Genomic DNA, 27631 nt, shown 5'->3' on the forward strand with positions numbered 1-27631 from the left:
CACCATTATCAATCGAAACCCACACTACCCATTATAATTCCTTCCTGTAACAATCGTTTGTTTACCACGTTCCTTTGTCAACACTACACTTTGCGTGGAGTGAATACTTCCCATTCGGTTTCACATTCTGACTCGAGTGAATGAGTGTGGACATAGATATCAAATTAAATGGAACGGTCTGACGGCGAGCCAACACAAAATAATACGGTCAAGTAGTGGTGGTGGTTCCGTAGGGGAGAAATAGCAGCAACTATTCTCTAAGCTATAAAAAACTTGAATAATCAGTTGAAATTGTTATTTTAACGACAACGATGTGAATCTCTACCATTCTCCCCATGGGGACCGGACCCGTGAACTGTATTCACATTTGTGCAGAATAATTATCCTTGTTTTAATATTTTCACCCCGAATTCCTATACACCAATCACGCACAGCAACAGGCCCACGTGGTCCGATGTCCTCATCACCAATCTATCATCATCGCCATCATCATCATCATCATGAAACAATCCATTCTAACCCCTGATCGTATTTGCTTTTCTTTTTTCTATTGCTTCGCACCCCGAACCAAATCGCGTACACCCACACCTCCTGGGCTGTCTCTTCCAGTGGCACCTTGGTAAACTCCATCGGTTTCGAGTGGATGTTGGTGGGAATTGCAATCCTATGCTTCCTATATGCGCCATTATTGACACTGCTCCGGGCGCCACCGACCAAAGAGGAGAAGAAGGTAAGTGGTATCGAGAACGGCGGCCTCGCACTGGACGGTGAATCGGGCCCAACGCCGGTGACCGAGCTGGTGGTTTCGAATAAACAGCCGGTAGTTGAAAACGATCCGAAAAGCACTCTGGGCGCTGTGAATATTGCACCAGCGAATCCAATTAGCACCAATCAGGGAGATTCCACGACCAAATTTTAATGTTAGGCTTAAGTTAATTTCTTGTATAACTCTTTTAAGTTTGTCAGCGTATAAGTAGCATACAGGGAAAAAAAGGTTTTGGCACAATTCGCCAACAACAGTTTTATTCATATGTGCCTTAGTGTTGAGATAAGACAATGATTATAATTTCATTACATCTTAGGTTCTTTAAGTAATTTTATTTCCGTGATTTCTTTTAAGTAGGAAAACCTTCAGAAATAAAACGATTGAATTATTAGTTTGTTGTATTATTTGAAATATTAATTCCTTTCTATGAAATGGTTATTACTGAACTCACGTGGGCTGAACAAAAAACGATGAGTGACGTTCATTTCACAAATTTTCTCAGACTGGTACGCTATCAACTCTACAATATCAATGACTTGTGATTCACAGTAGTGAAATTGCTCGATGAGCAACCGACCGAAGTGTTTGAATATTGTCCGCTCTATCGGGAAATAAATTGTAGGTTTTATTGGAAAGTGAACCGTAGGTTAGTGATATGTCACAATCACTCTTTAACACGTTGAGCCCCTGGAAACACTCTGTTCTCTTCGTTTGTTACGCGTCAGCACCTGTGGATCGTTTGTGGACTTCTCGCTTGGAAAGTGTCGGCAAAGCTAGAAAATATTTTTTGTTTTAGTTTTGAGGGTGGATTTTGGACAGTTGGTCCACAGAGACAAATACTGGCCAGATGAAACGTTCATAGTCAGTCACTAGTTCGGTGTCCGAGACATGGTTGCATATTTGACGTAGGATTACTTTACGATATTCATTGCATGATGATTTTTAATATTATATTTTCGAAAAAAAACGCCTTAGAAAAACGTCTTCACAAATATTATATAAATTTTAGAAGCTCTAGTTTCAACGCTATTTTAGCATTTTGATTATTGAAAATTTAATTGTTATCTATATTGCAATAGATTGTTGAGGGGTGTCCAAATCAATTGATGCCTCAATCCAATAAATCCACCAAGAAAGGAATGAACAATAAACTCTCAAAATTGACCAATTGGCCGTAACGAAACTAAATATTAGTTTCTCAATTTGTACCCTCAATATACTCCCAGAAAACACTCTACGTCAAAATCAAACGATTATTTCACGCACACGAAGTTTACCAAGTGTGACTTACTTTACTTTTTTTCCAAATCTTGCTCTGGATATTTCATCCAAATGTAGTCTTCACACAATCCACAATTACACTTTAGATTAAAACAATTGAACACTACTTTATAGCTCACCATTGACAAGCTTACCTCTCACCAATGATCAAGTGATTTAAGAAAAAACAATTGATAACGGGCCTTATAAGAAGATCCACATGGAAGAACAATCTACAATATTTGATACAGGCATCAAACCACCACGCCGAATCCCAGAACCGATGGATCGATGGACAACCAGTTGGGATTCGATCTTGTTCATAAGATTTTTTCCAATGAACTGGTAGCCCATCCTTCTTCTTTTTCCCACAAACGACCAGAACTGCTATGAATTTCACAATAAATTGTCCTGTATACCATATGTATACCTCTTGTAGAGAAAACGGTTGTACATTCTATCTTCTTTACTGGTTGCTGAAGGTACACGTTAGATGTTTCAAATACGAGTGCAGCATAACTCGCGAAGCGCCTTCGATCTTAGTCGGTTTAGCTATCGTACTCACGCATTGGTCCAAGCAGACCTGAAAGCAGAACTGCTCAACCGTACACAATCGGAAATTGTTTGTTCCACGTCTTCTCGATGTAATTACTGACTTCATCTTTTGAAATGCGTGAGCTCAGGAGTCCAATCTACCCGAACAAATGACTGTCTCAATGCAACGAAATATTGGTAGTCGGAGCGAACGGGCATCGATGAATTAATGAGAGTTTTAAAGGACACAGGATGGTTGATGCTGTTACCAATCAAGGCTTCTAAGGGATTCGAGAGTTAATACTCATAATTTCGTTAATTTGCGCTGGACCATGCAGACTTTAACAATACAGGAGTGCACAGCAGGAAGCCGGAATTCTCGAATGAAGAGTATCCTTAAAATCACCGGAACGAAATTGACGAAGTGGAAAGTTGAAAATAGGACATTGAAAATTGCGCATTATGGGCTTACTTCGTATCGGGACCAACATTCACAAATTCAGCCGCCAGATTTGTGTTTTCACTATTCTTCAATATAAACTGTGAAATATACCAAATCTTCTCTTTGTTGACTTCCTCTTTAACACCCTGTAATCCACAACTTTATGGATCGAACAAGGAACAGCTGTTTAGTTTATAGTGTTAGATGTCCTCCTTCCAACGAATATAATTTGTTCGAAAAAAAAAGCTTTGCTGCTCTTAAAAACTTGTTGTTTAAACAAATTCCACACCCTTTTTGTTCCTCGGATATTGCTCCCTGTGGTTTTTATTTGATTGCTTTACTCAAGCGATTCAACCTCAAAAGAAGAAATAAAGCCGGGGGGATCAATGATGGATCAATTATTCTTTGTGTGGACACCGACTGGACAACATCGTTGCTGGACGAGCTGAACAACGAGGGATCGAGTGCCTTTCTCAAGACAGTGAGGGTGGAGGTGTGATGCAAGAGTAGAGTAAAGTTTTTCCAAGGGCCTTTCTCAAGGCTAGAGACGAATGAACTGAAAAGTGTAAAGTCTCTCTAATTCATCATCATCATCATCAACTGACAAATTTCGTGCCAACTCTTCTATTGGATTGGCATGACCCTCTCAGAAATTAATGAAACTTTCTGGGCGTGAATACTTTACCTAATTAAGCAACTCGGCATACTTAGTTTTCCAAAAATTGATCTAAACTAACATATGGAGAGGGCTAAATATTTTTCATCATTTTTTTATAAAATTTTTTTGCTCGAAAATGGTAAGTCCTACAAAAAAGTGATCTATGGAAGAGTTTTAGGAAAATAATTGAGAAAAAAAACTGATTTTTTTTAATCCTACATTGAAAAAAGCGATTTCAAAAACTAAAAGTCGATTATATATTATATTTTTTTTTCTATATAAATTTTTGGAAAATTAAGTATGACAAGTTGCTTAATTAGGTAAGGTCTTCACGTCACTTTCAGTTTTGAAAGGTCATGCCAACATCTGGTCGAGTTGGCGCAAAATCCGTCAACTGAAAAGTCCTGTTTTCAGTGACGGAAACTAGTTCCATATTGGAAGCAACCTTTGGCTTTTAAAGATAATAACATTGATATATAATACATGGTTGTGAAGTTTAGGAGTAGTACATTAATTGATTACTGCCCGAACTAGATAACTCTCTTCTTTCCCTTAGCATGTGTCCATTATGTTTCAGTTAAAACTTCATATTTCATAATTCTGTGTGTGTAAAGAATCATTTTCTAACAGAATATAATTACTATATTGCTCGAAGCATTAGAATTTCATAACACAATATAACATACAAGTATTTTATAAAAGTTTTTGCCAGAGATGTAAGGTGGTCCAAATGGAATACTCAGATTTCATGGATTTTTTTATAAACATTTCACCAACCGATGATTTGCTTCAATGAAGTAGATTTCGAATAGTTGTTTTACTTGAACGGTATTTTCTTTCTCATATCAAGAACCAATTAAGGCACGGAATCCAATGTTATGCGGCATTTTAACATTATATGTTGTAGTTGTTGTATTGAATTATAGAAGCTTTAAACTCATTCCACAAGGATGATTTCATCAGTCTGAGGTAGTTCATAGTAGATCACACCGAGTTAATTCCACTGGATGCACAGTATCAGCTACATGTATATTCGTTATGGCCGTACATAACCGAACCATCCAGATTTACTTTGGTTTATAATAATAGATCCACTTTTCGTCCCCCGTTTAGATTAGAAGCAAAAACATTTTGATTTCGTCTTTCAAGCAGGTAAAAAGTTTAGCTTGAGTCCATACAGAACCTGAGTCCCTGGTCATTACTCCATACCTTCCTTGAGAAGGGCTGGAATGGACCAAAACTCTCTTTCCCAAGACAAGCGAACTAGCCTTGAGTTTGCCGTAAATCTGGATCCAAAATTGAAACGTCATCAAGCTTTATTAGAAGTCCTTGCATCCTTCGGACGTCAAAAACAACAACAAAAACTTCTAAAACCATTGTTGTAAACGGTCGACATTTTTGGTAACCATCACATACTGCCCTTGCGCGAGAGTTATGGCTCAATATGTACTGTGATAGTGACCAAGAATGCACTGCTCGGTTCCAACAGAATATTTGAAAATAAAAATAAATGCACAGCCGCAAACACCACCATCAATTGAACATTTATATGTTCTCTCTTTCTGTCGAACGTTCACAGAAAAGCGGTGAAAATATACTATTTTGATTTTACCATTCGTGCTCATAACCATCCTTCAATTCCGACTAATTTGACGGTAGTTTTAATGTCATTTGACATCAGGACTGTTTTGCAATGATAGCATTTGACTCTCTGGTTTGACATTAAAACTACAGTGGGATGCATTCTCTTTCTCTCTTTATTCTACTTTCAAGCATAGCTGTACACATACATCCATTTCCTCACTCACACATCCATACACGATGGATGGTATTTATACGGATTGCTCATATTAAAACAACCGTCAAACTCTCCCCTATCAATTGCGAATGTGTTGAATAAACGTTTGCGTTGCGTTCCCCGTGAACACTGTTGTTTAATTATAGGACGATGAATATCTGATGAATAAATCGAAATAAAGTCGAAATGTCATGTGACATTTTAAGTTCGACGGTCTAAACGACTGTTCATTTTATGATGCTATGTTGATGACATAGCACATACGCCTCCATTCATAGTCATACAATGGTGACCACTAGCAAGACTGCCCAAAACACCAGAAACAGTATTCACATTTCTCAGTGAGTGAGCATATTCGCCGTGTGCTTAATAAACAATCAATGTCCGTCAACTACAATACCGTCCTGAATCATATTTCGGATAGCATCATATTTCGGACACTCTGTTCTAATATCTTGAATTGTTTGATGTACAGGTGATATAACTATAAAATGATAATCACAATTGCTTCTTTAGAGAAATCTCTTGGTTTCACTATCATTTCATACGAGAACTACATTTGAACTAGAACATAATCGGCAAAAGTCTAACAACACTACTCATTATCGTTTGTGTTTGACGTTTGCTTAGCGTGTGCACGTAGAATTTACCCGTTCATAAATATTTAAATTTCTCCCGTGTTTCATCAGTTCTCATCATCGTTAACAGTTTACTGTGATTGCTTGGTAAGTATTTCGCAGTTGATTATAAAATATAATCAAGTGTAATGTAATTTCGTCCAAAAAATTACAGAATAAAGTGTCCGAAATTTGATTTCGTGTCCAAAGTTTGATTCTTATTCGCTTCATTTGAAAAGCATTTTATCCTATGATTTTTTATGTTTTCATTCGAATAGGTACCAAAGTGGAAAGCTTAAAAGTATATTAAACTAATTTATTGAAAATATGAACCAAATAATACCTGTACATAAAGCTTAGATCTGTTTTCTGCATCATATGCCTTAAGCGTCCGAAATATGATTCAGAACGGTACTTTGGAATTGAAGCTGAAAGCAACACTTTACGCAAACTGTATTTTGTTGGCACATATGTATAAATCAGTACACCGATAAATCCACCATTTGAGACTTTTACTGTCCTAATGGGAAATGTTTAGGCGATGACTAATTTCTGATACTATTGATTTATACTATTTACCCCCGTTGCCGCTTCGAAATTCGTAATGATCTTATAAATATAACGTTGGGGAAATATAAATCCATTATTTCGAATGTAATCTCCCAGAAATAGTCAAGGTTGGCCGGCATGCTAGTAGTCATAGCATCTCCCAGGTGCTAAACATGGTTATCAAACAATTTTAAACCATTGGCAAAGCTGGATTCAAAAAGAAGCTCAATGTTTGCTCAAACGGTGGCCAAACCAGAACTAACGGCCAGGATGGTTCTACTATGTTTTTCGTGGGACTTGAAAGAAATCATTTATTATGCGTTTCTTCCGTATGGTCAAACACTAAATTCAGATCTCTACCGTTAACAACTGGACCGTTTGAAACTAGCGATTAACCAAAAACGGCTAGAATTTTCCAACAGAAAAGGTGTTGTGTTCCATCAGGACAACGCAAGGCCACACATGTCTGTAGTAACTCGTCAAGAACGAAAAAGGTGGTAATTTTTCTATCATTGCAAAACTTCCTTAGTGATACGAGATTGGAATCAAGAGAAGAGAAGATTACTAGAGTTTTTCGCCAATAAGGGCCAAGACTTCTATGAGAGAGGCATTATGAAGCTACCTCATAAACGGAAAAAATATATAACAAAATGGTGCATATTTAACACGTTGAGCTTTTTGGTATGAAAGCGTTGACTGACTGGGACTGACAGTTATGAAATAAGAAAATAAAAATATATACGGTTTATTTTCGGATGTTTTACAAAATGTGAATACTTTCTAGTCGAATTTCTGACTATTTGCTATTTACACATTAAGTATCTTTGGAATCTGGGACCGACATTTAAATTGTACAAACGCTTTTGATGTGGACTGAATTGAAAGCGCAGCTAGAAAAAAACGAAGCTCTTCGTGTTAGCCCAAATCGGACAATCCAAAACATCTTGGATAGTGTTAAATTTCACACAAAAAAAATGTTTTTTCCCCAACCTAATTATATGAATAACATCCGATTCGGACTCCGTGGTCATCGGTACAACGTTTACCTTCAGACGGTCCATCTCCTCCAGTGATCTCTTCTCATAATGGGCCGAGGCCAGGTACGGTCAAAAGATACATTATTTTTCCGGTATACCTTTCGATAAAGGCGACAACTTCCGGCAGGTACTTCGTGTCTCCGTATCTCTCCGTTCACCGCAAGTTGCGAAGGAGAGAAAAAAAAGCGGCTTAAACATTCCCTTCTCGCTGATCGTCAACCACAGCAGCACCTTCTTCGAGAACTTGGTGTGATATATATTTCACGTCATCGTTCACCTTCTCGATGGGGGATGTAAAGTACCCGATCTTCTGCCAGTCGCCGCCATCTACTAGGTGGTGGGGTAGTCGTATGAAAAATTACTAGAATCGTTCCTTTTTTTAATGCATACGTCAACATGAAAACGAATATCTTCTCTGCGAAACTTTCGTTCGACATTTTGACCAAACTTGACGGTTAAACTGAAGCTCTTCCTCTCGTGCAGTATTCGCGATCTTCTGAATGCTGTTTTCGCCGTGAAGTTGAGCCAGTTTGTAGGTGATCCTTTCTCTCTATACTCCGTATTTTTGTGAACTGACGAAGATTGGTTCGAGCACGTTCACGTCCGAAACAGCCAAGCGAATCCTTCTCAAACACTGTCCATTCTTCGGGCCGGCATTATTATGAATTTGCATAAGGTACATTTCGAACGAGATCAAACTTTGGTACTTAACACTCCTATACTCGCGCGAAAAATCGCAATTTGTGTACTCTGGATGGTGCGCGTCTCTGTTATATTGCTATTGTGTATTTTTAGGCGTTATTGTTATTTGTTCAAATAAAAAGATATAATTGAGTGAAAAAACTCAAGATTTTTTTTAACTTCATTCAGTTTTAATAGTCATTCAATTCAGCCACCTCATTGATGCTCGGTCTGTCAGACCTATATGCGAGTATAGGAAAGTCAAAGACAAACAAACTCCGATCCGGATTTCACAGGAAGCTCATAGTTCGACTTCCATTAACATGGTCTTTCCACGAGTTTCACACCTATTGGTGTTGTTTGTTATGATCAGCAAACCAACGAAGTCAATTTCATCAACCATTCCGAGCATGACAATGCTTTTTTCAGTGGTTCTCCTGCAATTATCAGGGAGAGAATAGTTGATATTGAGCACGGTGTAAGGATCTGGTTTTAGTGAAGTTAGCGACATGATTATGTAAATGCGTAAGGTAAATGATTTTGGTTTGTCCAGTCGAAAATATGATCATGGTTTGTCCACTTTTTTTAATGCTCTAATTCAGCACACCTTTGTCAAATCAGGTATTCGAATGTTTCAAAACATATAAATAAAATTGTCTTTTCCATGATTTACAGTAGTTTTATAGTATATTTTTACAAAAACACACGTTTTAAAGGAATATGAAATACACCATCTTTTGGTGTCAATGCGCCCCTCATTCGAGCTAACTTTTAATCGATCACCAGTTGATTATTTCGCACCTGTTCAGACCTTTTCTGGATTATAACACTTACAAATATTTTAAACGTCATTCTTGCACACCATTTGTATCAGATTTACATAGCTAAACCATTAAATTAACGCATTTTGATGAACTCAATTGAGGGGCTTAGAATGAAAGGGGTGTAAGTGATTTGATCGATTTCTCTACATCGACTCTCTCTTTTGGTCATAACTTAGCTGCAAACTCATTCCCAGCTGTATTTGACAATGTGCAAGGTAGGTCAGAACCTCATCTATCAGATTCTATAGCAAACTCAAATTGGAACGTTTTTGCAGTTGAGTTATTAATCACAGAAACAGTTGACGAAGAGAAATCGATCAAGTCACTTACATCCATTCTGAGCCCCTCAATTCTGATCATCAGTTGTCCAATAATGTTGTTTTGTCCACATGATTTCTATGGCAACTGCTTGGCGCGCTGCAGTTAGAATAAAGTTTCTCTATGTTGAGTGTGTTGAGGAGAACACTTTTAACATGCCCAAGAAAATGCAATATTCTGAAGAAAGCCTAAATTATGAATGGATCAATATGATGACAGTAAATTCAAGCAACAATAAGTGCAACATCTACTTGAGAATTCGAATGTTTTCATTCAAAAATGACGATTTCTAAAGCCGGACAAACCATGATTATTTTTTGGACAAACCATGATCAGAATTCCTCTTTGAGGAAAATTGTTAAAAAACATAAAAAATTGAATAACTAGAGACTTGGGGCTTCTCAACAAACCCAAACTCGTATCGATTATATGTGATTTTCATGAAGAAAAATCGATTTGAATTTACTAGTTGCGTAAAAACACCCAACAAACCAAGATCATTTACCCTACTTCGAATGAAGCGATAATTCAAAAATCAAACGCATTTCAATATGCGGCGGCAGAGGATTCCTTTAACCCTCCTATACTCGCGCACTAGTTTCTCAGACCGAGAAATCAATAATTCGTTTATTTCTCAGAAAACATCAACACTACGACTATGCGATTCTCTCTATCTTTCACATTTGTCGTTTGTGATCGTTTAGCGTATTGCATGTGTTGGTAACGTGCTCCCGTGACCGAGTGGTAACAAACATTGTTATGCCGGGTATTCGGGTTCGATTACCGTTCTGGCCGGGATATTTTTCGTCAAAGATATTTCTTCCGACTTGCACTGGGGTCACGCGTATTCTAGAGCTTTCCACTCCAGAATACATTCAAAGCGTCTTTTTCGGCATAGATATCTTAACTAAGAATAACTAATAAAAATGACGCAAGTAATACCTACGTTTGGAGGGCAAAAGTTCCACTAGGAACGCTAGTGCCATCCAAGAAGAAAAAGAAGATGTGTTGGTACAGGGGAAGTGTTTCACTTTTTTATCACTTTCGATCTGTGACACCGACGCGAGTATAGAAGTAACTTTTTTGGACAAGTGACTTTTTTCCTATTTTAGAATATTGTTGGATGAAATGTATAAATTAATGTTAGTGGTGTAGAATATTTATTGAATATAATGCATAACATTATACCGGACTTTTCTTATATGATCTTTTTTTTTCACCGGATTGAACGGATTCATATATTATCCATCGATATATTCGTATAGTAACTCGCTAGATACAATGGTCACACATATACAAACTTGTGAAAGAATTGCACTTGTGAAGAATTGTTAACTGTAAACTATAATACAGTGGTAGACATTCGTTTAGCTGCAACCTATTTTTCCTCAATATTTTAAAAAATAAATAAATTATTTGTACAGTTTCGCTCATAAAAGACGATTATTGTTTATTTTCATCGAATTCATTCTAAAAAAAAGTATAAATTCACTTTTTGTTTTCTAAGTAATTCAAATATGTGGAATCAGGGTGGACATTCGCTTAGCCGCATCCTTCTTCTTGAATGGCGTTAACGTTCCCCGTGAAACTTTTGCCGTCTCAACGTATGCATTAACTAGCGTCATTTATTAATACTTAGTTGAGATTTCTTAAGCCAAATAACACGCCTTGAATGTATTCCGAGGGGCAAGCTCTAGAATACGCGTGACCACAGTGCATGTCGAAGGAAATTTCTCTGACGAAAAATCCCCAGGCCAGAACGGGAATCGCACCCGAACACCCGGCATGATAATGTGAGATGTAACCACTCGGCCACGGGTGCACTTAGCCGCATCCTAAAATTTTAATAAAAGAAAATTTGTGCGGCAAATTTCGAGTCCAATCGGTAGCTAATATTTAGTATGTCCACCTCCATTTCGGATCACTTTGAAAAAACGATTTGGCATCGAGTCAGACAGCTTTGAAATGTTGCCACATTGATTATAGCCCAACATTCCTGAATTACTGCTTTGAGACTGGAAATGTTGTCAAATTGTCATCAGTTTGCATATACCATCTCGGCCAAGATTCTCCATAGGTTCTCTATGGGATTTCAAGCAACTGCCAGCAGGTCATTCAAGAAGGGGAATGTCCTTCTCGGCAAACCATGCCTTCGATTGCTTGGTAACGTGGATCTATGCATAATCCTGCTGAAAAAACGACATCCTCGGTAGCGTTATTCTCAATATGGCCAATCAAAACGTCCTCCAGTAATTGAAGATACTTTTCGGAGTTCATTCGGGTGAAAATGAAACAAATGAGAAGCTTGCTGTAATAGGAAACGGCTCCTCACACTGTCAAACTTCCGCGCCCAATATTTCGGTTCGATCTCACGACATGCCGTTGACTTAAATTGTACCAATAGCAACTGAAGCAGTCTGGACCATCCAAATTGAACTTTTTTCGCCGGAAAATACAACATTTCTCCATTCTAGTTTCCATTCCATGTATTGCCGGGCGAAAATAAGATGGTTCTGCTTATTGGTGGCGGTCAGTTTTGGCTTCCCTTGAGGTTTCTTCCACATGATGTCTAGTGACTAATTCAAGATGCGCGCAATATGCCTCTTCGTTACTGGAACAACCGGATCTGCCTTAATGTATGAGCAGGACATAGTTTCCTGGTTGCTTCGTGTCTTATTCGACCTTTAAGACGCAAAATAACGTTGTTGTTCCCATTTGTTGGTCGTTATATCCCATATTTCTGGCACTATTTAAAGAAATTCCATACCACTTTCTCAGATAGATCAATTTTTGTTACGATCGAGCGATTAGAAAACTTTTGTTCACTGAATATCTTTATTATTTTCCGTCCCTCTTCCGTCAATAGAATACCTTTCGCCATTCCTTTAAATTCTACGTAAATCACGTAAATCACCAACCTCTTACGTTGCACATCTAATATTTATCTTGTAAATTGAACATTCCCAAGTACTTATTCAAAAAACACAGATAAAGACTTGGTGATTATGCGTATGTCTCGGGAAAAAACGACGTCATCGGCTTATCGTTATTTTTTTACAATTACCGTTTCCGGGATATTTTTTATATGGACTGAATTATATCGACAAGGAAACAAGTCGCAGGAAATTCCTAGAAATCCTTTACAATAATCTTTTTATGCCCCATCAAAAAAACAGGCATTAATTATTAGTTTACCCAGAACACAGAGACAAAGATCAACGTTCGAAATAAAAATTGGACTCTTTTCGGATGGTGATAAAAAAACTAAGACAGATAATTGAGTTTAATAAATTTCCCATGGAAGGTAATTACATTAGCTTACTTGCACAAAAATTCTACGCCCTTGCGAGCGGCCTTCCGGCACTTAACCGGAAGATTCGCCATGGCGGACGAAAACATGCGTGTAGGCATATTTCTGAATTATTTCTTCGCTTTATCCATCAATTCCTTCTCAACTTTCGCGACACAATTGTTGGAGTAGATCTTACGCTTTAGCTTTGTCCAGAAATTCTCGATGGGACGCAGCTGGGGGACGTTAGGCAGGTTCGCCGAATTGGGTACCACATCGATATTCAGCCGCTCCATCTCCTCTAACGATCGCTGCGACTAGTGGGTCGACGCCAGATCCGGCCAGAGCACCACGACTTCGCCCTTATGATATTTCTTGATGAACGACGCTACTTCCGGCAGGCACTTCGTACTATAAATTTCCCCGTTCACGGCCAGTCCGGAGCTAAAGAAGAGCGGCTTTGATTTCCCCTTTTCACTGATTGTCAGCCACAGCAGCACTTTCTTGGGGAACGTGGTGTGTGAAATAATGGGCAATCAAAATTGCCGAACTTGTGGGTATAGATGAAAGACATGAGTACCAACATCACGCAGTAAGAAAATCGAAAGTCGAATAAAGGGTGTGTCACATCAAATGGCATCACGGAAAAAACGCTGTAGAAATTCGCCCAGTAGACCGATCCTTTTGAAAATTTTAGACAGTAAAATAAAAACTATTAAACAACTTTTGGCATTTTCTTTTTATTCATACTTCGAGCCCAAGCCCGTATGCTCGCACCTTCCTCTTTACCCCGTCCATAAGGTTCTGTACAACGTCAGGTTGTAGTTTTTTTTGAACAGAAATCCATTTTCTCTTGAAGTCCACCTCCGATTTGACAACTTTTGGGTTCTTCCGGAGGGCCTGCTTCATATTCGCCCAATATTTCTCTATTGGGCGAAGCTCCGGCGCGTTGGGCGGGTTCATTTCCTTTGGCACGAAGGTGACCCCGTTGGCTTCGTACCACTCCAACACATCCTTTGAATAGTGGCACGAAGCGAGATCCGGCCAGAAGATGGTCGGGCCCTCGTGCTGCTTCAATAGTGGTAGTAAGCGCTTCTGTAGGCACTCCTTAAGGTAAACCTGCCCGTTTACCGTGCCGGTCATTACGAAAGGGGCGCTCCGCTTTCCGCAAGAGCAGATCGCTTGCCACACCATGTACTTTTTGGCAAACTTGGATAGTTTCTGCTTGCGAATCTCCTCCGGAACGCTGAATTTGTCCTCTGCGTAGAAGAACAACAGGCCCGGCAGCTGACGAAAGTCCGCTTTGACGTAGGTTTCGTCGTTCATTACCAGGCCATGCGGCTTCGTCAGCATTTCGGTGTACAGCTTCCGGGCTCGCGTCTTCCCCACCATGTTTTGCCTTTCGTCGCGGTTAGGAGCCTTCTGAACCTTGTATGTACGCAGGCCCTCCCGCTGCTTGGTCCGCTGGACGAATGAACTTGACAAATTCAGCTTATTGGCGACATCCCGGACCGAACTTCTCGGATCACGTCTAAACTGCTTAACTACGCGCTTGTGATCTTTTTCACTGACGGAGCATTCATTTTTGCCGTTCTTCACCTTCCGGTCGATGGTTAGGTTCTCGAAGTATCGTTTTAGTACTCTGCTGACCGTGGATTGGACGATTCCCAGCATCTTACCGATGTCCCGATGTGACAACTCCGGATTCTCGAAATGAGTGCACAGGATTAATTCACGACGCTCTTTTTCGTTCGACGACATTTTTCCAAATTTACGAAAAATTGACAGTGAAGCATGGCCAACGTGATCTATACACTCTTATCTGATTATAAGCGAAAGCTGAAGATATAACTCCTAAAAATTAAATTTCTACAGCGTTTTTTCCGTGATGCAATTTGATGTGACACACCCTTTATACGTAACTCACAGAAATTCGCGAGACTTTTTGAACAGACCTCGTACATGCGTAACAAGAAATACTAGTTTATCGAAAATCACAAAGCGTCTTCCGCACACCCAATAATTAATTATGTCAACTTTAACGTTTTATTCACAGTCTCTCATCGTTGGCGAGCGCTCATCTGTACGTTATGTGACATACCAGAATGAGGACGATGATGAATAAGGATAATCAGACGACACAAACAACGCAGCGCCAACGGACAAGAACCACTCAATGAAATCATCACTTGTCCACGGAATGTGACAGAAGTGGAAATTTCAAATAGGCTTTCTTAAAAATAGGATAGGTATGATGTTGTCAGAAGAGATTATGTGCAAAATCTCTGGTATTTTAGAAAAGTTTATAAAACTCACAAACCATATTTTATTAGATCATTGGAAGAATGAGGTTGAGCGGTAAACCACTTACCGACTCAAAAGATTACACTTGTTGAAAACAGCACAGAGTGAATGAAATACTATTAAAACTAATTTTTCATAAATACTGCTGACACCGGTGGGTTTATAAACAAATGTAAATTCAAAAAGTCCTACCCAAACGAAACTTTGAAACAACAGTAGAAAAAATATATATAATGCTATGAATGTATATATCAGAGGTACATCTCTCTTCACCATAACAGAACGTGGGACATAAAAGGAGATCGATGCAAATGAGTAGTATAATAGTAATTATAATTACTCCCTGCAAACACTAAAGTCAATCGGTTTCTAGTGTGACTTTGGCTTCTTCATATATTGAATTGTTCTCTTACACCAAACTGAATCAATGGAATAAAGGCGAAATAAATTTGAATAGAAAAAGTCGAAGTCACAATCGAGACCGAACCTACTGGAAGCTGTTGACAGAAAGGTGTTCGAAAAGACGTTCGCAATTCGAGTCGATTTGGTGCAGTTTTTTAATTTGACTGTAGGTCAACGGTTTGTCGTTAAGATAAATTTGTGGTCTTCAGGAAAAGTACTAAGCAGAAATTTAATAGGTTCAAAATTGTGGAACTTTTGTGACATTGGAGATACCAGTGCCAGATTATCCGGCGGTTGAATATCTAATGAAGTTCTGTCAACTGTCTAACGGTACGATTAATTATTATTCTTATTATTATCATCGTTAAAAGCCTTTATGCTTTTAGGCGTAAATTATACTCACCTTTCTATAATTATAAGTTAACCTCACTTTAGTATAGTATCCAATCTTCCTAAGGAACATAATCTGACAGAGAATGGGAATATTTTATTCGCACATAACAAAAATGATGATCATACTTTTTATGTACAAATCAGATCGTCTCGTTGTGTCTATCACGTATGGTATAAATAACTTATTCAAATACATTTTGGCTGTTGTACAAATACTAACTGATTAGGTTATCGGATAACTATTTCATGCAGGAAACTTTTTATATTAATCAGTTGGACGCAAAAGCTCCCATAAAATTCACGTCCTGAATAAATAATTAAAATTTATCTGGAATTTGGAAACCAATGACTGAACGATTTTTATGCAAAATTCGAATGGCTGCGAATTATGCTTTAAATCGTTCGTGATTAAAAACAGCACGATATCACTTTATTATTTGCAAATCTAGAGAAAAAGAAAACAAGTATCCATAGCAATACGAGTAAAGTTAATTTAAGAAATACTAAATGAATGATTGGGTTTATACAGATAGTATGTTGGATGACGTAAAGTCACCAGCAAAACGTTGATTTTCTGTTTGATAGAAAAATTATTGTACAATGCTGATTCATGTGTAGTTCGATAACAGATTATCAAGCGATATTTACTACTATGACACAATAATTCAATCGAATTTAAAAGTAATCTATGTGAGCTTTTAACACCAAAATTGAGAAAACAAAAATGCGATCATCATTCTATTTGATATCTGTCATCACTCGCTCCATAAAATCATGAATTGCTGACTCAATCAAAATGCGTTGTACAGGAAGTTCTAACAAGTGAATTCAGTTGAACCTAATTGTTGATTTCTCAATTTTTTCCATGTACTATCCTTGATTCTATACTATAATCAAACGTAATTGTATTAGTGTGTTCCTAATAAACGGAAAACAGATGAACACACACTCACGTTAGCCGAATATCAAATGAAAAGTCTATATGCCTATATGAAAAGAATGTAGAAAAAAATCGGACAAATTTGCGCCGTGTTATTGTGAATTAGACAATAACCTCTAACGTCTCTTGAAAATGCATGCATAAAACTACCCGTAACATATTTCGAAGGAACAAACAAACTAACAACCATCGGATCATTGCATATAAATACTGATACAAAGTAAGATTATTGTGAAATTCTAATCAAACGAAACCTTATTTTACGTTTTCTATTTGTGCAGCATTTTTATTGTATTTATTATAGGCTGGTATGGGGTCACACATCAAGGAATTACTAGAATTTTTAAGCGATTTATGTGAAAGCAAACATACATTATACTCTTCATATGAAACATACATACATACAATACATACATCCTTACTCTAGAACACTAAAACATTAGACGGAAAACTATTATACTACGGCTATGAAATTCTAATGCTCATCATGAACAAATCTCAACAAATTACAGCCCACACAAACGAATCGTACAGTAAGTAGAATTGACATTCTACTATAAATTGAAGAAACAACTTATATGATTGTATATCGATGAAATGGAAAAAAAGCTGACAAACCAAAACTCTTATAGTTGGACAAATGGAATGAATCTTGCCAACAACTATAAACAAATATTTTTGGATAGCATAAAGATTAGTTGTTTTGCTATAAACGATGATATTTTGGTATGATAGAGAACCTTTAACCAAAGCTTTACATTGTAGAATATTCAGAAGTAAGCGATGAAAAAATGGGGTGGAAACACATACGTTTAAACGTGCAAGCCTGAGAATCATAAACATAAGAAACCAGTGTTTTAAATAAGTAGCTGAACAATGAATGACCAAAATATTTACATATGAAATCTACAAACAGATAGAGAATCTATAACAATAATCAAGAAACAATAACTGTATACACGTAATAACAAATTTTACGAACAAAGCTATATTATAAACGAAGTGATAGGTGTAAGACAACGTGTATTGAAAAAAGAAAACCAAGATGGCTATAATATTAGAATATTATCAACCAAATACGACAACAAATATATATATGTACAATCTGTAAGCAAAAAGGGGAACACTAAATAAAGTTGTTGGTGAAATTTAACTGATGGTTTTCTTAGTAAAAGACAGTGTCCTTATTCAGGGAGTTGCCACTTAGAGGTACGTTATACCACAAAATAAATTGAGAAACAAAAATGTTGAAGACGAAACAATAAGGACAACAAGGGAATCAGTAGTAATTATGTAGACTGCTCATTGAAAGGCGCAACATCACGGCAAATTGAAGAAAAACTGGGAGGAATCCGTTCAAAGGTGCTTCGCTGAGCTTTCAACTCTCAAAATGATCGAAGGACACAACTAGCAACATTTTACATTAACATTGGAATATCGCTTCTATATCCCCTCAAACGGAGCAGAAATTAAGGACGTTATAACCGAAGCGGGCCTGATGTGCGAATCTATAAAACATAACGGAATCGGAAAATACGAGGGTCGTTCAAAAAATAAGTTTCAGTGCCTCAGAAATCGTGGAAAAATGAAGTTAGGACAAAAAAAACGAATTTCTTCAGTGTTATCGAATCGTTGACCGCCGAACGCCTGTTTCATCACCGGGAATAAGTGATAGTCGCTAGGTGCGAGGTCTGGGGAGTAAGGTGGATGCTCGAGCACAGTCCATTTGATTTTTTTTCAATTGCTCTTGAGTTACGCGAGCAGAGAGGGGCCGCGCTTTATCGTGGATGAGGAACACTCTATTCGTCAATAAACCTGGCCTTAATCGCGGTTCTTAATCGGTCCAAAACTTCACAATAGTACGGTGATGAAACAGGCGTTCGGCGGTCAACGATTCGATAACACTGGAGAAATTCGTGACGCAGTTACATCGTACTTCAAAAAGTTGGACGCTACGCACTTCGCGCTCGGAATAGAAAAACTCGCGCCACGCTATGAAAAATGCCTCGAACGTTACGACGATTACGTAGAAAAATAGAAAATAAAACGTAGATTACGAAAATCGCCTTTTTTTGCCTAACTTTATTTTTACGCGATTTCTGAGGCACTGAAACTTATTTTTTGAACGACCCTCTTACAATAAGTTTTCCCTCGATTGTTGTCATTTGTTTCCAAAAAATACTGCCGACGTAAAGATGTGTCCACTCCCAAAGTTTGAGGGCAAAACAAACTTACCTACAAAAATGTGTGCTGCGGACTATCAAAACCAGGTCCCTCCTGGGTACTTTGGAAACAGTTCACCTTCGAACCACCCAGCATTTGAAAGGGCATCGTAACCCCAACTGTCCCAATTACACCGCCAGTACCAACTTCCTAAGAGTGTGTTTTAAGTGGTGTAATATCGTGGACACAATCTTTACGTTTTTCAATTTTTAAGATTTCTTCAGAACAATTTTCACCGAAATATTTCCAGAAGTTAAGGCATTTTTGTAGCAATTGATGCAAACGTGTCAATGGCAAACCAGATTATACCATCTCAGGAGTCCAAACGGTACCTCGTCTTGACTTGCCGAAACAAAGTCTTGATTACGTTGAACTATCCAAGCAGTTTCCTCACCTAAAGAGTGTTCCTGTTCAAAACATTGCCAGTGCAGTGCCACGAATTCTGATAGGCCTAGATAATGCAACGCTGAAATTGACGTTAGACAAACGAGAGAGACACAGCGGAGAATCAATAGCAGCCAAAACGCGGCTAGGGTGGACCATATTTGGAGGTGGCCAGAGGGGCACAAAGCGCAGTGATCACGCAATGTTTCATATATGTAAATGTAATGCGGATGAGACTCGATCTCGTCAACAGCTACTTTGCCGTAGATTCTATGGGGGTAAATTCTTTGCCACTTTTAGAGTCATTCGAAGATCAACGAGCTAGGCAGATCTTGGCGGAGAATACCAGGCGAACTGAATCCGGAAGATTTGAATGTGGCCTTCTGTAGAAAAGTGACAACTTTGAGTTCCCCTGCAGCTACAGAATGGCTAAAAGGCGCTCAGTTTGATTGGAGAAGAAATTTGTTAAGAAAGTGATAGACCACATTGAGGAATATCTGGAGCTCGGATATGCACACAAAGCTACCGAAGACGAGCTAAAAAATTCAGATCCACGCCTCGTCTGGTATCTTCCCTTGGGAATTATACAGAACCCTCGTAAACCCGAGAAATTTAGCATTGTATGGGACGCAGCGGCACGTTTAGGAGACATATCGCTCAATCCGATGTTATTCGTGGGTCCAGATATCTTGACTCCACTGCTGAAGGTAATCTGCAGATTCCGGCAACGACAATTTGTTACAGTAGGCGATGTGCGCCAAATGTTTCACCAGTTGCTAGTAAAACAAAGTGATCGACAAGCACAAAGATTCCTGTTTCGATCCGATCCTGAACAATCACTTACAGTTTACATCATGAATGTTATAATCTTCGAGGCATCATGTTCCCCATGTTTGGCGCAGCATTTTAAAAACACTAATGCCAAGGAATATGAAAGGACATACCCGGAAGCGGCATCAGCGATTATCAACAATACCTACGTCGATGATTTTTTGGTTAGTAGAGACACCGTAGATGAAACTGTACATATAGTAGAAGAGGTACGATTTATTTTCGATAAGGCCAGCTTCGAGATTAGGAACTGGCAAAAATTGGGAAATTTGTTTGTATGATCACCAGCTTAATAAATATTCAGTTCCAGTCGAGTTTACGGAAAACCCGAACTATGAAACAGTTTAACAGAGTATCTTTCACCAATAGGTTAAATTCTTCCGAATCAATTAATATGACACATTGACACAAGACACATTGACCGGAAAAAATATGCGCGTTCGCGGTTGCTCTAGCCATTTATTCAAGAGATGGAGACGCAAGGAAGGATATAACTTCTTATCTCCTTTGACCTTCGAAGGCGCAATACACGCTTATACAAAACCCAACTCATTTAACTATTCGTCCGTCCTGTTGTACATGAAATTTGGAAAATCGATTTTTGGCCAAATTTTTTTTTTCGAGATGACACCAAATCTCGACATTGCATTTTTAAGTCATTTGGCATCGAAAAAAGAATTATTTCCATTATTTCCATTAAGCATCATTTCCTAATACTAATTTATAATCAATAAAATCTATTTATGAATGGCATGTTGGACAGTTGGAACTGAAGAATTTGAACTGGTCTAATCTTAAGTGCAATGAACAAGTCGTCTAAAGACGATGCTCGTAGCGAAAGGGTTAAACGTTTAACGGGCATGTAATAAACTAAGAATGTAATAAACATAAACTATAATACAGTAATTTACATTTAATGCGACATTCGGAGGCACCACTCAGTGTCGCATTGGAGGCGATTTTGATCTTTAATTGGACATTTTTGATGAGAGTGGTACAGTGTCGACGTCTGGTGGCGACTTCCAATGTGGTGCCAAAATTTGGGCCCCGAACTCGATGTTTACAAAAATGCCCATTTAGAGGTAAAAATGTCCAAATAAACGTGTCGCATTACAGGTCTGTCCAATTAGCAAAATGTTGTATTAAATGTAAATTACTGTTCATGTTTACATGCTAAAATACACGAAACAAATACTTTCAATACCAAAAATTAAGAACATTGAAAAAATTGGTGGCAATATAGTTGCTTCTGCTCGTCTAGCATAAAATGTTGGTGGCAATATAGTTATCATCTGCCCGTCTAACTGTAAATACTTGATGGTAAAAATGATTTTAGATTTGAATTTTTGATGTTAGTTTCAACAAAAACAACTGATAAAACTCATGATCAGACTCAGAGGTTGAAAACTTTGATTTTTTCGCGCTCAAAACAATCAGGCATGCTGCTAGATATCAAGACTAGTTACCACATTAGAAGTGATAATTTGTTATTGAAGAAGAGAAACGTATTAAATCGTTGGTGGCAATAGAGTAAAGTGACCAGATGGTCAGAGGTCTAACGCGGGACACAAAAAACAAATCGTTATGTATATACGTTATGTTAATATAAACCATAGCTTAGCAAGTCTAAACTGATCTGTACTATTTCTATCGGCACTCAGTTGTGATTTGTCGGTGGTTTAGATTTTATTTACGCCCGAAAAGCACTATTAAAATTCTATAATTTTCTTCAAATTACCGAATGGAATGCACTGTCAAGCAACTTGAGTTGGACATCCTGAGGCACTTTGTGTCCGCTAGATATAGCCGATCTGGTATTTACAACATCATCTCCCTGTCGCTCCTTAAGCCGGGAGATCGAAGTAACCGGCCAAACGGTAAAGGAGAATCTGACCAAAATGGACATTTTTATGCGGAAGCGTCAGACGAGACCGGCAGTATCTGAGCAGCAGGCAATCACCCAGAAGGAGTAGCTTGAGGTGCTGGTGAAAAACTTTTTTCCGGCGAAAGAAGTGAAAAACTTCTTTTTCACTGGTGAAAATCTTTTTCTTTGCTGGTGAAAAACTTCTTTTCGTGCTCATGACGTACTTGATGCTAGAGTTCAACGACCGGCAGGGGACCGAGTATTTACCTTTCCCAGGTAAGCGATGATGTCGAATATCTCATCCACATCAAGTTCTCGTTCTCTGACAGGCGTGAAGGGAATGTCCAAGCCACTCTTCTTTCGAGTCATATGGTGAACGGGGAGATATATAGTACGAAGTGCTTGCCGGAAGTGGCGAAGGTGATGTGGTCTTTATGCCGAACTTGGGATCAACCCATTATGCCAAAAGATCACTGGAGGATGGATCGGCTGGAGATAAACAATGTCGTGAAGACCGCCAACCTTCCCAACATTCCCCAGCTGCGACCGATAGAAAACTTTTAGGCGAATGGCCAAAATGGAGAGACAGTCGACCACCAGAGCCACGAAAAGGTAAAAGAACACGCCAACATACATCTTTTCATCGGCCATGGTCCCGGCCAACTTCCGTAAGACCGCCCAGCGCTTCGTTTACGATACTTCATCAAACAACCCTGCCTCTTCCTGTCGAGTATACACTAGTTCTTCCGGCTTATTTAAAACGTTAAGCCCTGACCGAGCTAGGGGAACGAAAATGAACTCTTCGTCCGGCTCACGTTGGTCCCTGCGGATCAATGGGGGACTTTTATAAAAATAATTTTCCAATTTTGTTGCTGTTGCTTCCAGTTGACACATTCTAAACAAAAAGCCCCCTCGGTGCGATGAAACCAGCTCAACGTATCAATCTTTGGATGCATTAGAAGCGCTCTTGAACAGTCTGTTTTTTTTTTTTGAGGTTCATCCTTTTAAGAAAATCAACATGATCAAATTGTGATATTGAAATATATTGACTGACGTCTGGTCAGTTAAACAGTTTTGACTAACGTCTGGTCAGTTTACAATAGAGTTACTACTACCCGTAGAAGCGTTTAAAATGGTCCCCGAGTGATCCGATCCTGTTCGGATTCGGAAGGCTTTGCTTCATTTATTTTTGATAGAAAATAATTGTTTGATAGAAGTCCTCTACATAGTTAAACGCTGAAACAAAATACGCGATACTAGAACTAGTTTTTCAGACCCATACATGGGAATTAAACAATTCTCCTTCCAACTGAACCATTGGTAATATTGGCCTTAGACAGAATCAATATTATGAACATCTATTTTCTCTTTAAATTGGAATAATAAAATCAAATTAATAACTTCCTTCATTGAGCATTAAGCTTCATTAACTATTTTACACAATTTATTCAAGAAAAATCTAATAAAATGTTCTTAACCTTTAGATATTTTCATAACACATTACGGCTTCAAATCCATATTACAATTTGGTAAAGTTTGCTTAAGCTGCTTCTCTACTGTCTGGATATCCTTTACATAGGGCAAATCATAGGTAACCAATTGCTTCAGATTCTTCAAATCCTTCAGATGCTGCAGCCCATGGTCAGTTATATTCCTGCAGCTTGACACCTCTAACTCCTCCAACGTGTCAACAACATATTTCAGTTTCCCCAGTGCCTGATTTTCCACATAAACGCACTTGTGCAGCTTCACTTTCCTCAAACACTTTAGCCCTTTCAAGTGGTCAAAGCCAATGTGCATAATCCCGGAATCGGTTCCATCCAACTCCTCTATCTGTATTGGCACATTCTCGGCCGGGAGTAGATTATAGTTGCTCTGGATGTGTGGCACGTTAACGAATTTAGCTTTGGCACCGTTTCTTAGCAGCCATTCCGCACAGAGGCGATCCGGCCCAACAAGTTTCAGACGGGCGCTGTCGACGCGATTAAACATCATGTTGATCCACCCCCAAAGCTGTCGACCATTTATTTTTGAGACCGTTTCACATCTTGTGATAGGAGATCTTGACACGGTGCTACGTAAGAACTGCATTGCTATCATAACCATAACCAGTAACGGTAGTTATAACTGATAGTTATTTTCAATGAATATATTTTTCATATTCACGATAATAAAAAAAGCAAACATTACCGGCAAATCTGCTCTCCTTGTATGTAAATACGGTAAATACCAATCCTGTCTATTCAATGTTGACTTTTTGAATTGCAATGCATGCTCAGTCAAAAATAATAAAAACAGGGTAGTTGTTGGATGTCGAAGAAAGTACATAAAGCTCCATTCTCACTCAACTGAATGAAATTCATGTGAATATGAAGTCAAATAATTTTTCCACACTTTAATCTCAGCCGATTGAACCGGAAACTATAACTTCGAGTCTGACTTGTGGTGCACCTCAATATCAATTTGTTTTGGAACGCTTAGTAGAGTGGTACAAATTGCATGATGCGTGAACACAACCGAGCGTATAAATTCTGTCCGCTGTTTTGGAAATTATATCGTTAGGATTACTGTGCATTCGGTCTGAGTTGAAAGTCACTATAATACAGATAAAAAAATGTGCATTCGGTCCTCGAGCCTGATATAGTTCATGTATCTTTATTGAAACTATCATAACTAAGGTCAACTTGGAAAAAAACGCGACGTGTTATCGTGCGCGCTTATATGGAAACACACATCGTTAAAATGAATTGCCAACGCGATGCGCTCAGAATACCGCATAAAGTGCGATTCACATACGTCCACGTCACGTTACTTCAATTATTCTACCATACAATTATTATAAAAAACATTCGCATACACCGGCAACGTAACAAACCGTCAGCCTACGTTCAACGAAAATGACCGGCAGGATTTGTAGAAAATAATAATTGACGGAGAGGGATATGCCAACAAGTCTCTTAAGGCACGTTATGTAATGTGGATGCCTCATCGGGAAGCCGAAGTCCCATCGGATGCACGAAGCCGTCACGAACACACGAAGCACAATGTCGTCAACGCTAATTTACCTCGTTTTGCTTTGGTTCGACTTTCTCGAACCGGACCCACTTGTTTCGGGTTGGGTTCAGTTTGATTCGAGTCGGTTTTCGGCACGTCGGCAAGCCCGGGCAGTACGTCCACATTTAGTCGGCTTTACCGGGCGGCCAAGGCCGATTGGCGTGATGTGGACGCGTCTTTAGTTCCATATTTCGGAGTCAAAATCATTCGCGATGAATAATAATCAATAAATTATTCGTTTCACATTTTACGTGACAGTGCTGGTGCAAGCATTGACTGCATGTGTGAATTGATGGAGACGTTGACAAAACGTGTACGTTCTTTTTCGTAACGTTCTATATGAATCGCACAAAACGCGGCATTCTGGTTCCGCTTTAAGTTGAAACACATAATATGAATTGAAATTACAGTTTCTATCCTTCAATGACAATTGCGTTTTCGTTCACAATAAAAAAAACCGCAACGTGTGCGGTGTGATATAAATTTTGTTCATCATTTGGAGTGAATGAAATTGAATGACTGATGAACTCGCAATCAATGGCTCAATATTTCTCGGGTAACATCGCTCGTTTGAGTGGGGCTTTAGATTCCCATGTTTATGTTATTTCTTGCATATAGCATGCGAATGAATCAAAGACCAAGTTCACTTCACTCTACAGTAGTTGATAATCAAGATGGTGGAGTTAACAGGTGGCTCGTAATTTACACTATTTAGAAAAGACGTATGAGGAATGGCAAGACGAGAAGGTAAACTTTATTCATATGCTTCCGCCAGCTAGCTCGGCTAATGTGATTCAGGGAATGCTTTGATCGTGGTATCGCCACTGGTGCATAATTTGCAGCTTTGTTTTTTGTGCTGGTTCATAACGGCAATCAACCGTGCCGACAAAACTGTAGTCAATGTTTAGTGCTATTTGGATACCATCTATGTAAATAAGTTCAAACTTACGGGATACGTCCGAACGGCAATTCTGACATTACGTTTTACCTTCCACTTCACTTTCCTTGTTGATAATCACAATCCAATGAGATACATATAGAGGTGGAGCAGTAGGCGAAGTATATCTGTATTGGCAATAGAGATGGGCAAACCGTTCACGAACGGTACGAAAGAACTAGTTCGCCGAAAAGAGTGAACGAGTAGTCGTTCTTTTTCAAAGAACGATAGTTCTCCCCACCAACTGATTGCGAGCGAGCGGTTTGTGAATGAACTGATTCCGTAAGAACGGTTTGCGAGTGAACTGTTTGAGAGTGAACTGTTGGATAGTGAACTGTTTGTGAACGAACTGTTTGCGAGTGAACTGGATGGGAAAGAACTGATTGAGAGTGAACTGTTTGGGAACGAACTGTTTGAGAACAAAGTGTTTGCGAGCAAATTGTTTGCGAACGAACGAGTGCAGCTGAACTGATATGCGCTGGGCGGAATGGATAAACATAACGAGAACGCTTGTAAGGAAAATAAAACGATTTGTCATTTATGAGCAAAATGCATGTAACGCAGGGTTTATTTTGTTAATGTATTCTCAATTTTGGGTTGAAAATTAAATTAGATTTTCGTAGTTTTAAAAGCAAAACTTCATATACATATCATATACTTTCTGATTATCAGAAAAAATCTGGGGGAAGCTGGGGCGATTCATGGATTAGGTAAACATAAAATTTCATACTGAGGGCATGTTGAGAAAAAAGTTTTTTCGTTGCTTTCAATTCATTGTTTTGCCTATTGCGTGTACGTGTTATCGTGATTGTTTGTATGATTGATTGTTAGTGAAAATCGCTGCTGATTTTTGACGTAGGACTACGTCTAACCGGAAGATATAGGGGGTGAAATGGAAATCTAGGCACTGACAAGTAGGAAAAAATGCAAGATTTGGAACGCTTATAACTCGAGCATTTCTCAATAGATCGCAAAGGTTTTTGCATCAATTGATAGGAAAAATATCTACGCGTCTATCATAACGAATAACATTTCATTTTTCTTGAGATAAATAATTGAATAATTGTGAAATATCAAGCAATGTCAAAATGCACTATGTGCCCATTTTTGATTGGTCCATTTTGTGCTCCTCAAATTGAACCGACCAAAACGGGCAACTAGAGCAGCAGCGAAATAGAATGAACTACGATTGGAAAGGAAAAAGAAAAAAATGAACGAAACATTGGTTGCAGTCTCACACATGCGTAATTCTCGAGCCAGCCAGTCAGCTTAAAAATCCTCGCTCCGCTGCCGTAACGATCATTCTCATTCAAACCGTACACCACATCGGTTCGCATCACAACACATCAACAAACCAACCCAAGCAGCCATGTCCGGACATGGTAAAGGAGGAAAAGTGAAGGGAAAGGCAAAATCCCGCTCGAACCGTGTTGATCTGGAGTTCCCCGCAAAGGTAGCTAGGCCGAGCGCGTTAGTACCAGTGCACCAGTCCACCTAGCCGGCGTTATATAGTTTCGGCCACCGAA

General features: G+C 38.7%; 2 protein-coding genes across 11 annotated transcripts in view; one reads left to right on the plus strand and one right to left on the minus strand.

Moving 5' to 3' along the window:
- LOC129776231 (synaptic vesicular amine transporter-like) overlaps positions 1 to 17965 on the plus strand; it is a 128627-nt gene extending 110662 nt beyond the window's left edge. For 9 of the 10 annotated variants that reach the window (XM_055781752.1, XM_055781757.1, XM_055781753.1 and 6 more), the window contains one exon: positions 610 to 1157. In XM_055781752.1, the coding sequence (XP_055637727.1) occupies positions 610 to 919 (310 nt within the window). In that variant the 3' untranslated portion in view covers positions 920 to 1157. Of the gene's footprint in view, positions 1 to 609; positions 1158 to 14829 lie in introns of those variants that run through there. The other variant, XM_055781761.1, reaches the window with a different exon arrangement.
- Positions 17966 to 23511: 5546 nt separating this feature from the next.
- Positions 23512 to 24374, minus strand: LOC129778085 (ATP synthase subunit s, mitochondrial). Its single transcript, XM_055784752.1, has 2 exons — positions 24305 to 24374; positions 23512 to 24241 (listed from the first exon to the last, which is right to left on the minus strand). The coding sequence occupies exon 2, from the start codon at positions 24218 to 24220 to the stop codon at positions 23615 to 23617; it is 606 nt and encodes a 201-aa protein (XP_055640727.1). The 5' UTR covers positions 24221 to 24241; positions 24305 to 24374; the 3' UTR covers positions 23512 to 23614.
- Between the last annotated feature and the right edge of the window lie 3257 nt (positions 24375 to 27631).

Source organism: Toxorhynchites rutilus, chromosome 3 (genome assembly GCF_029784135.1).
Source record: "Toxorhynchites rutilus septentrionalis strain SRP chromosome 3, ASM2978413v1, whole genome shotgun sequence".
NCBI classification, from domain to species: Eukaryota; Metazoa; Arthropoda; class Insecta; order Diptera; family Culicidae; genus Toxorhynchites; species Toxorhynchites rutilus.

Excerpts from the sequence above, each read along its gene's own strand:
- LOC129778085 (XM_055784752.1), bottom strand. The coding sequence starts at position 24,220 with ATGGTTATGATAGCAATGCAGTTCTTACGTAGCACCGTGTCAAGATCT.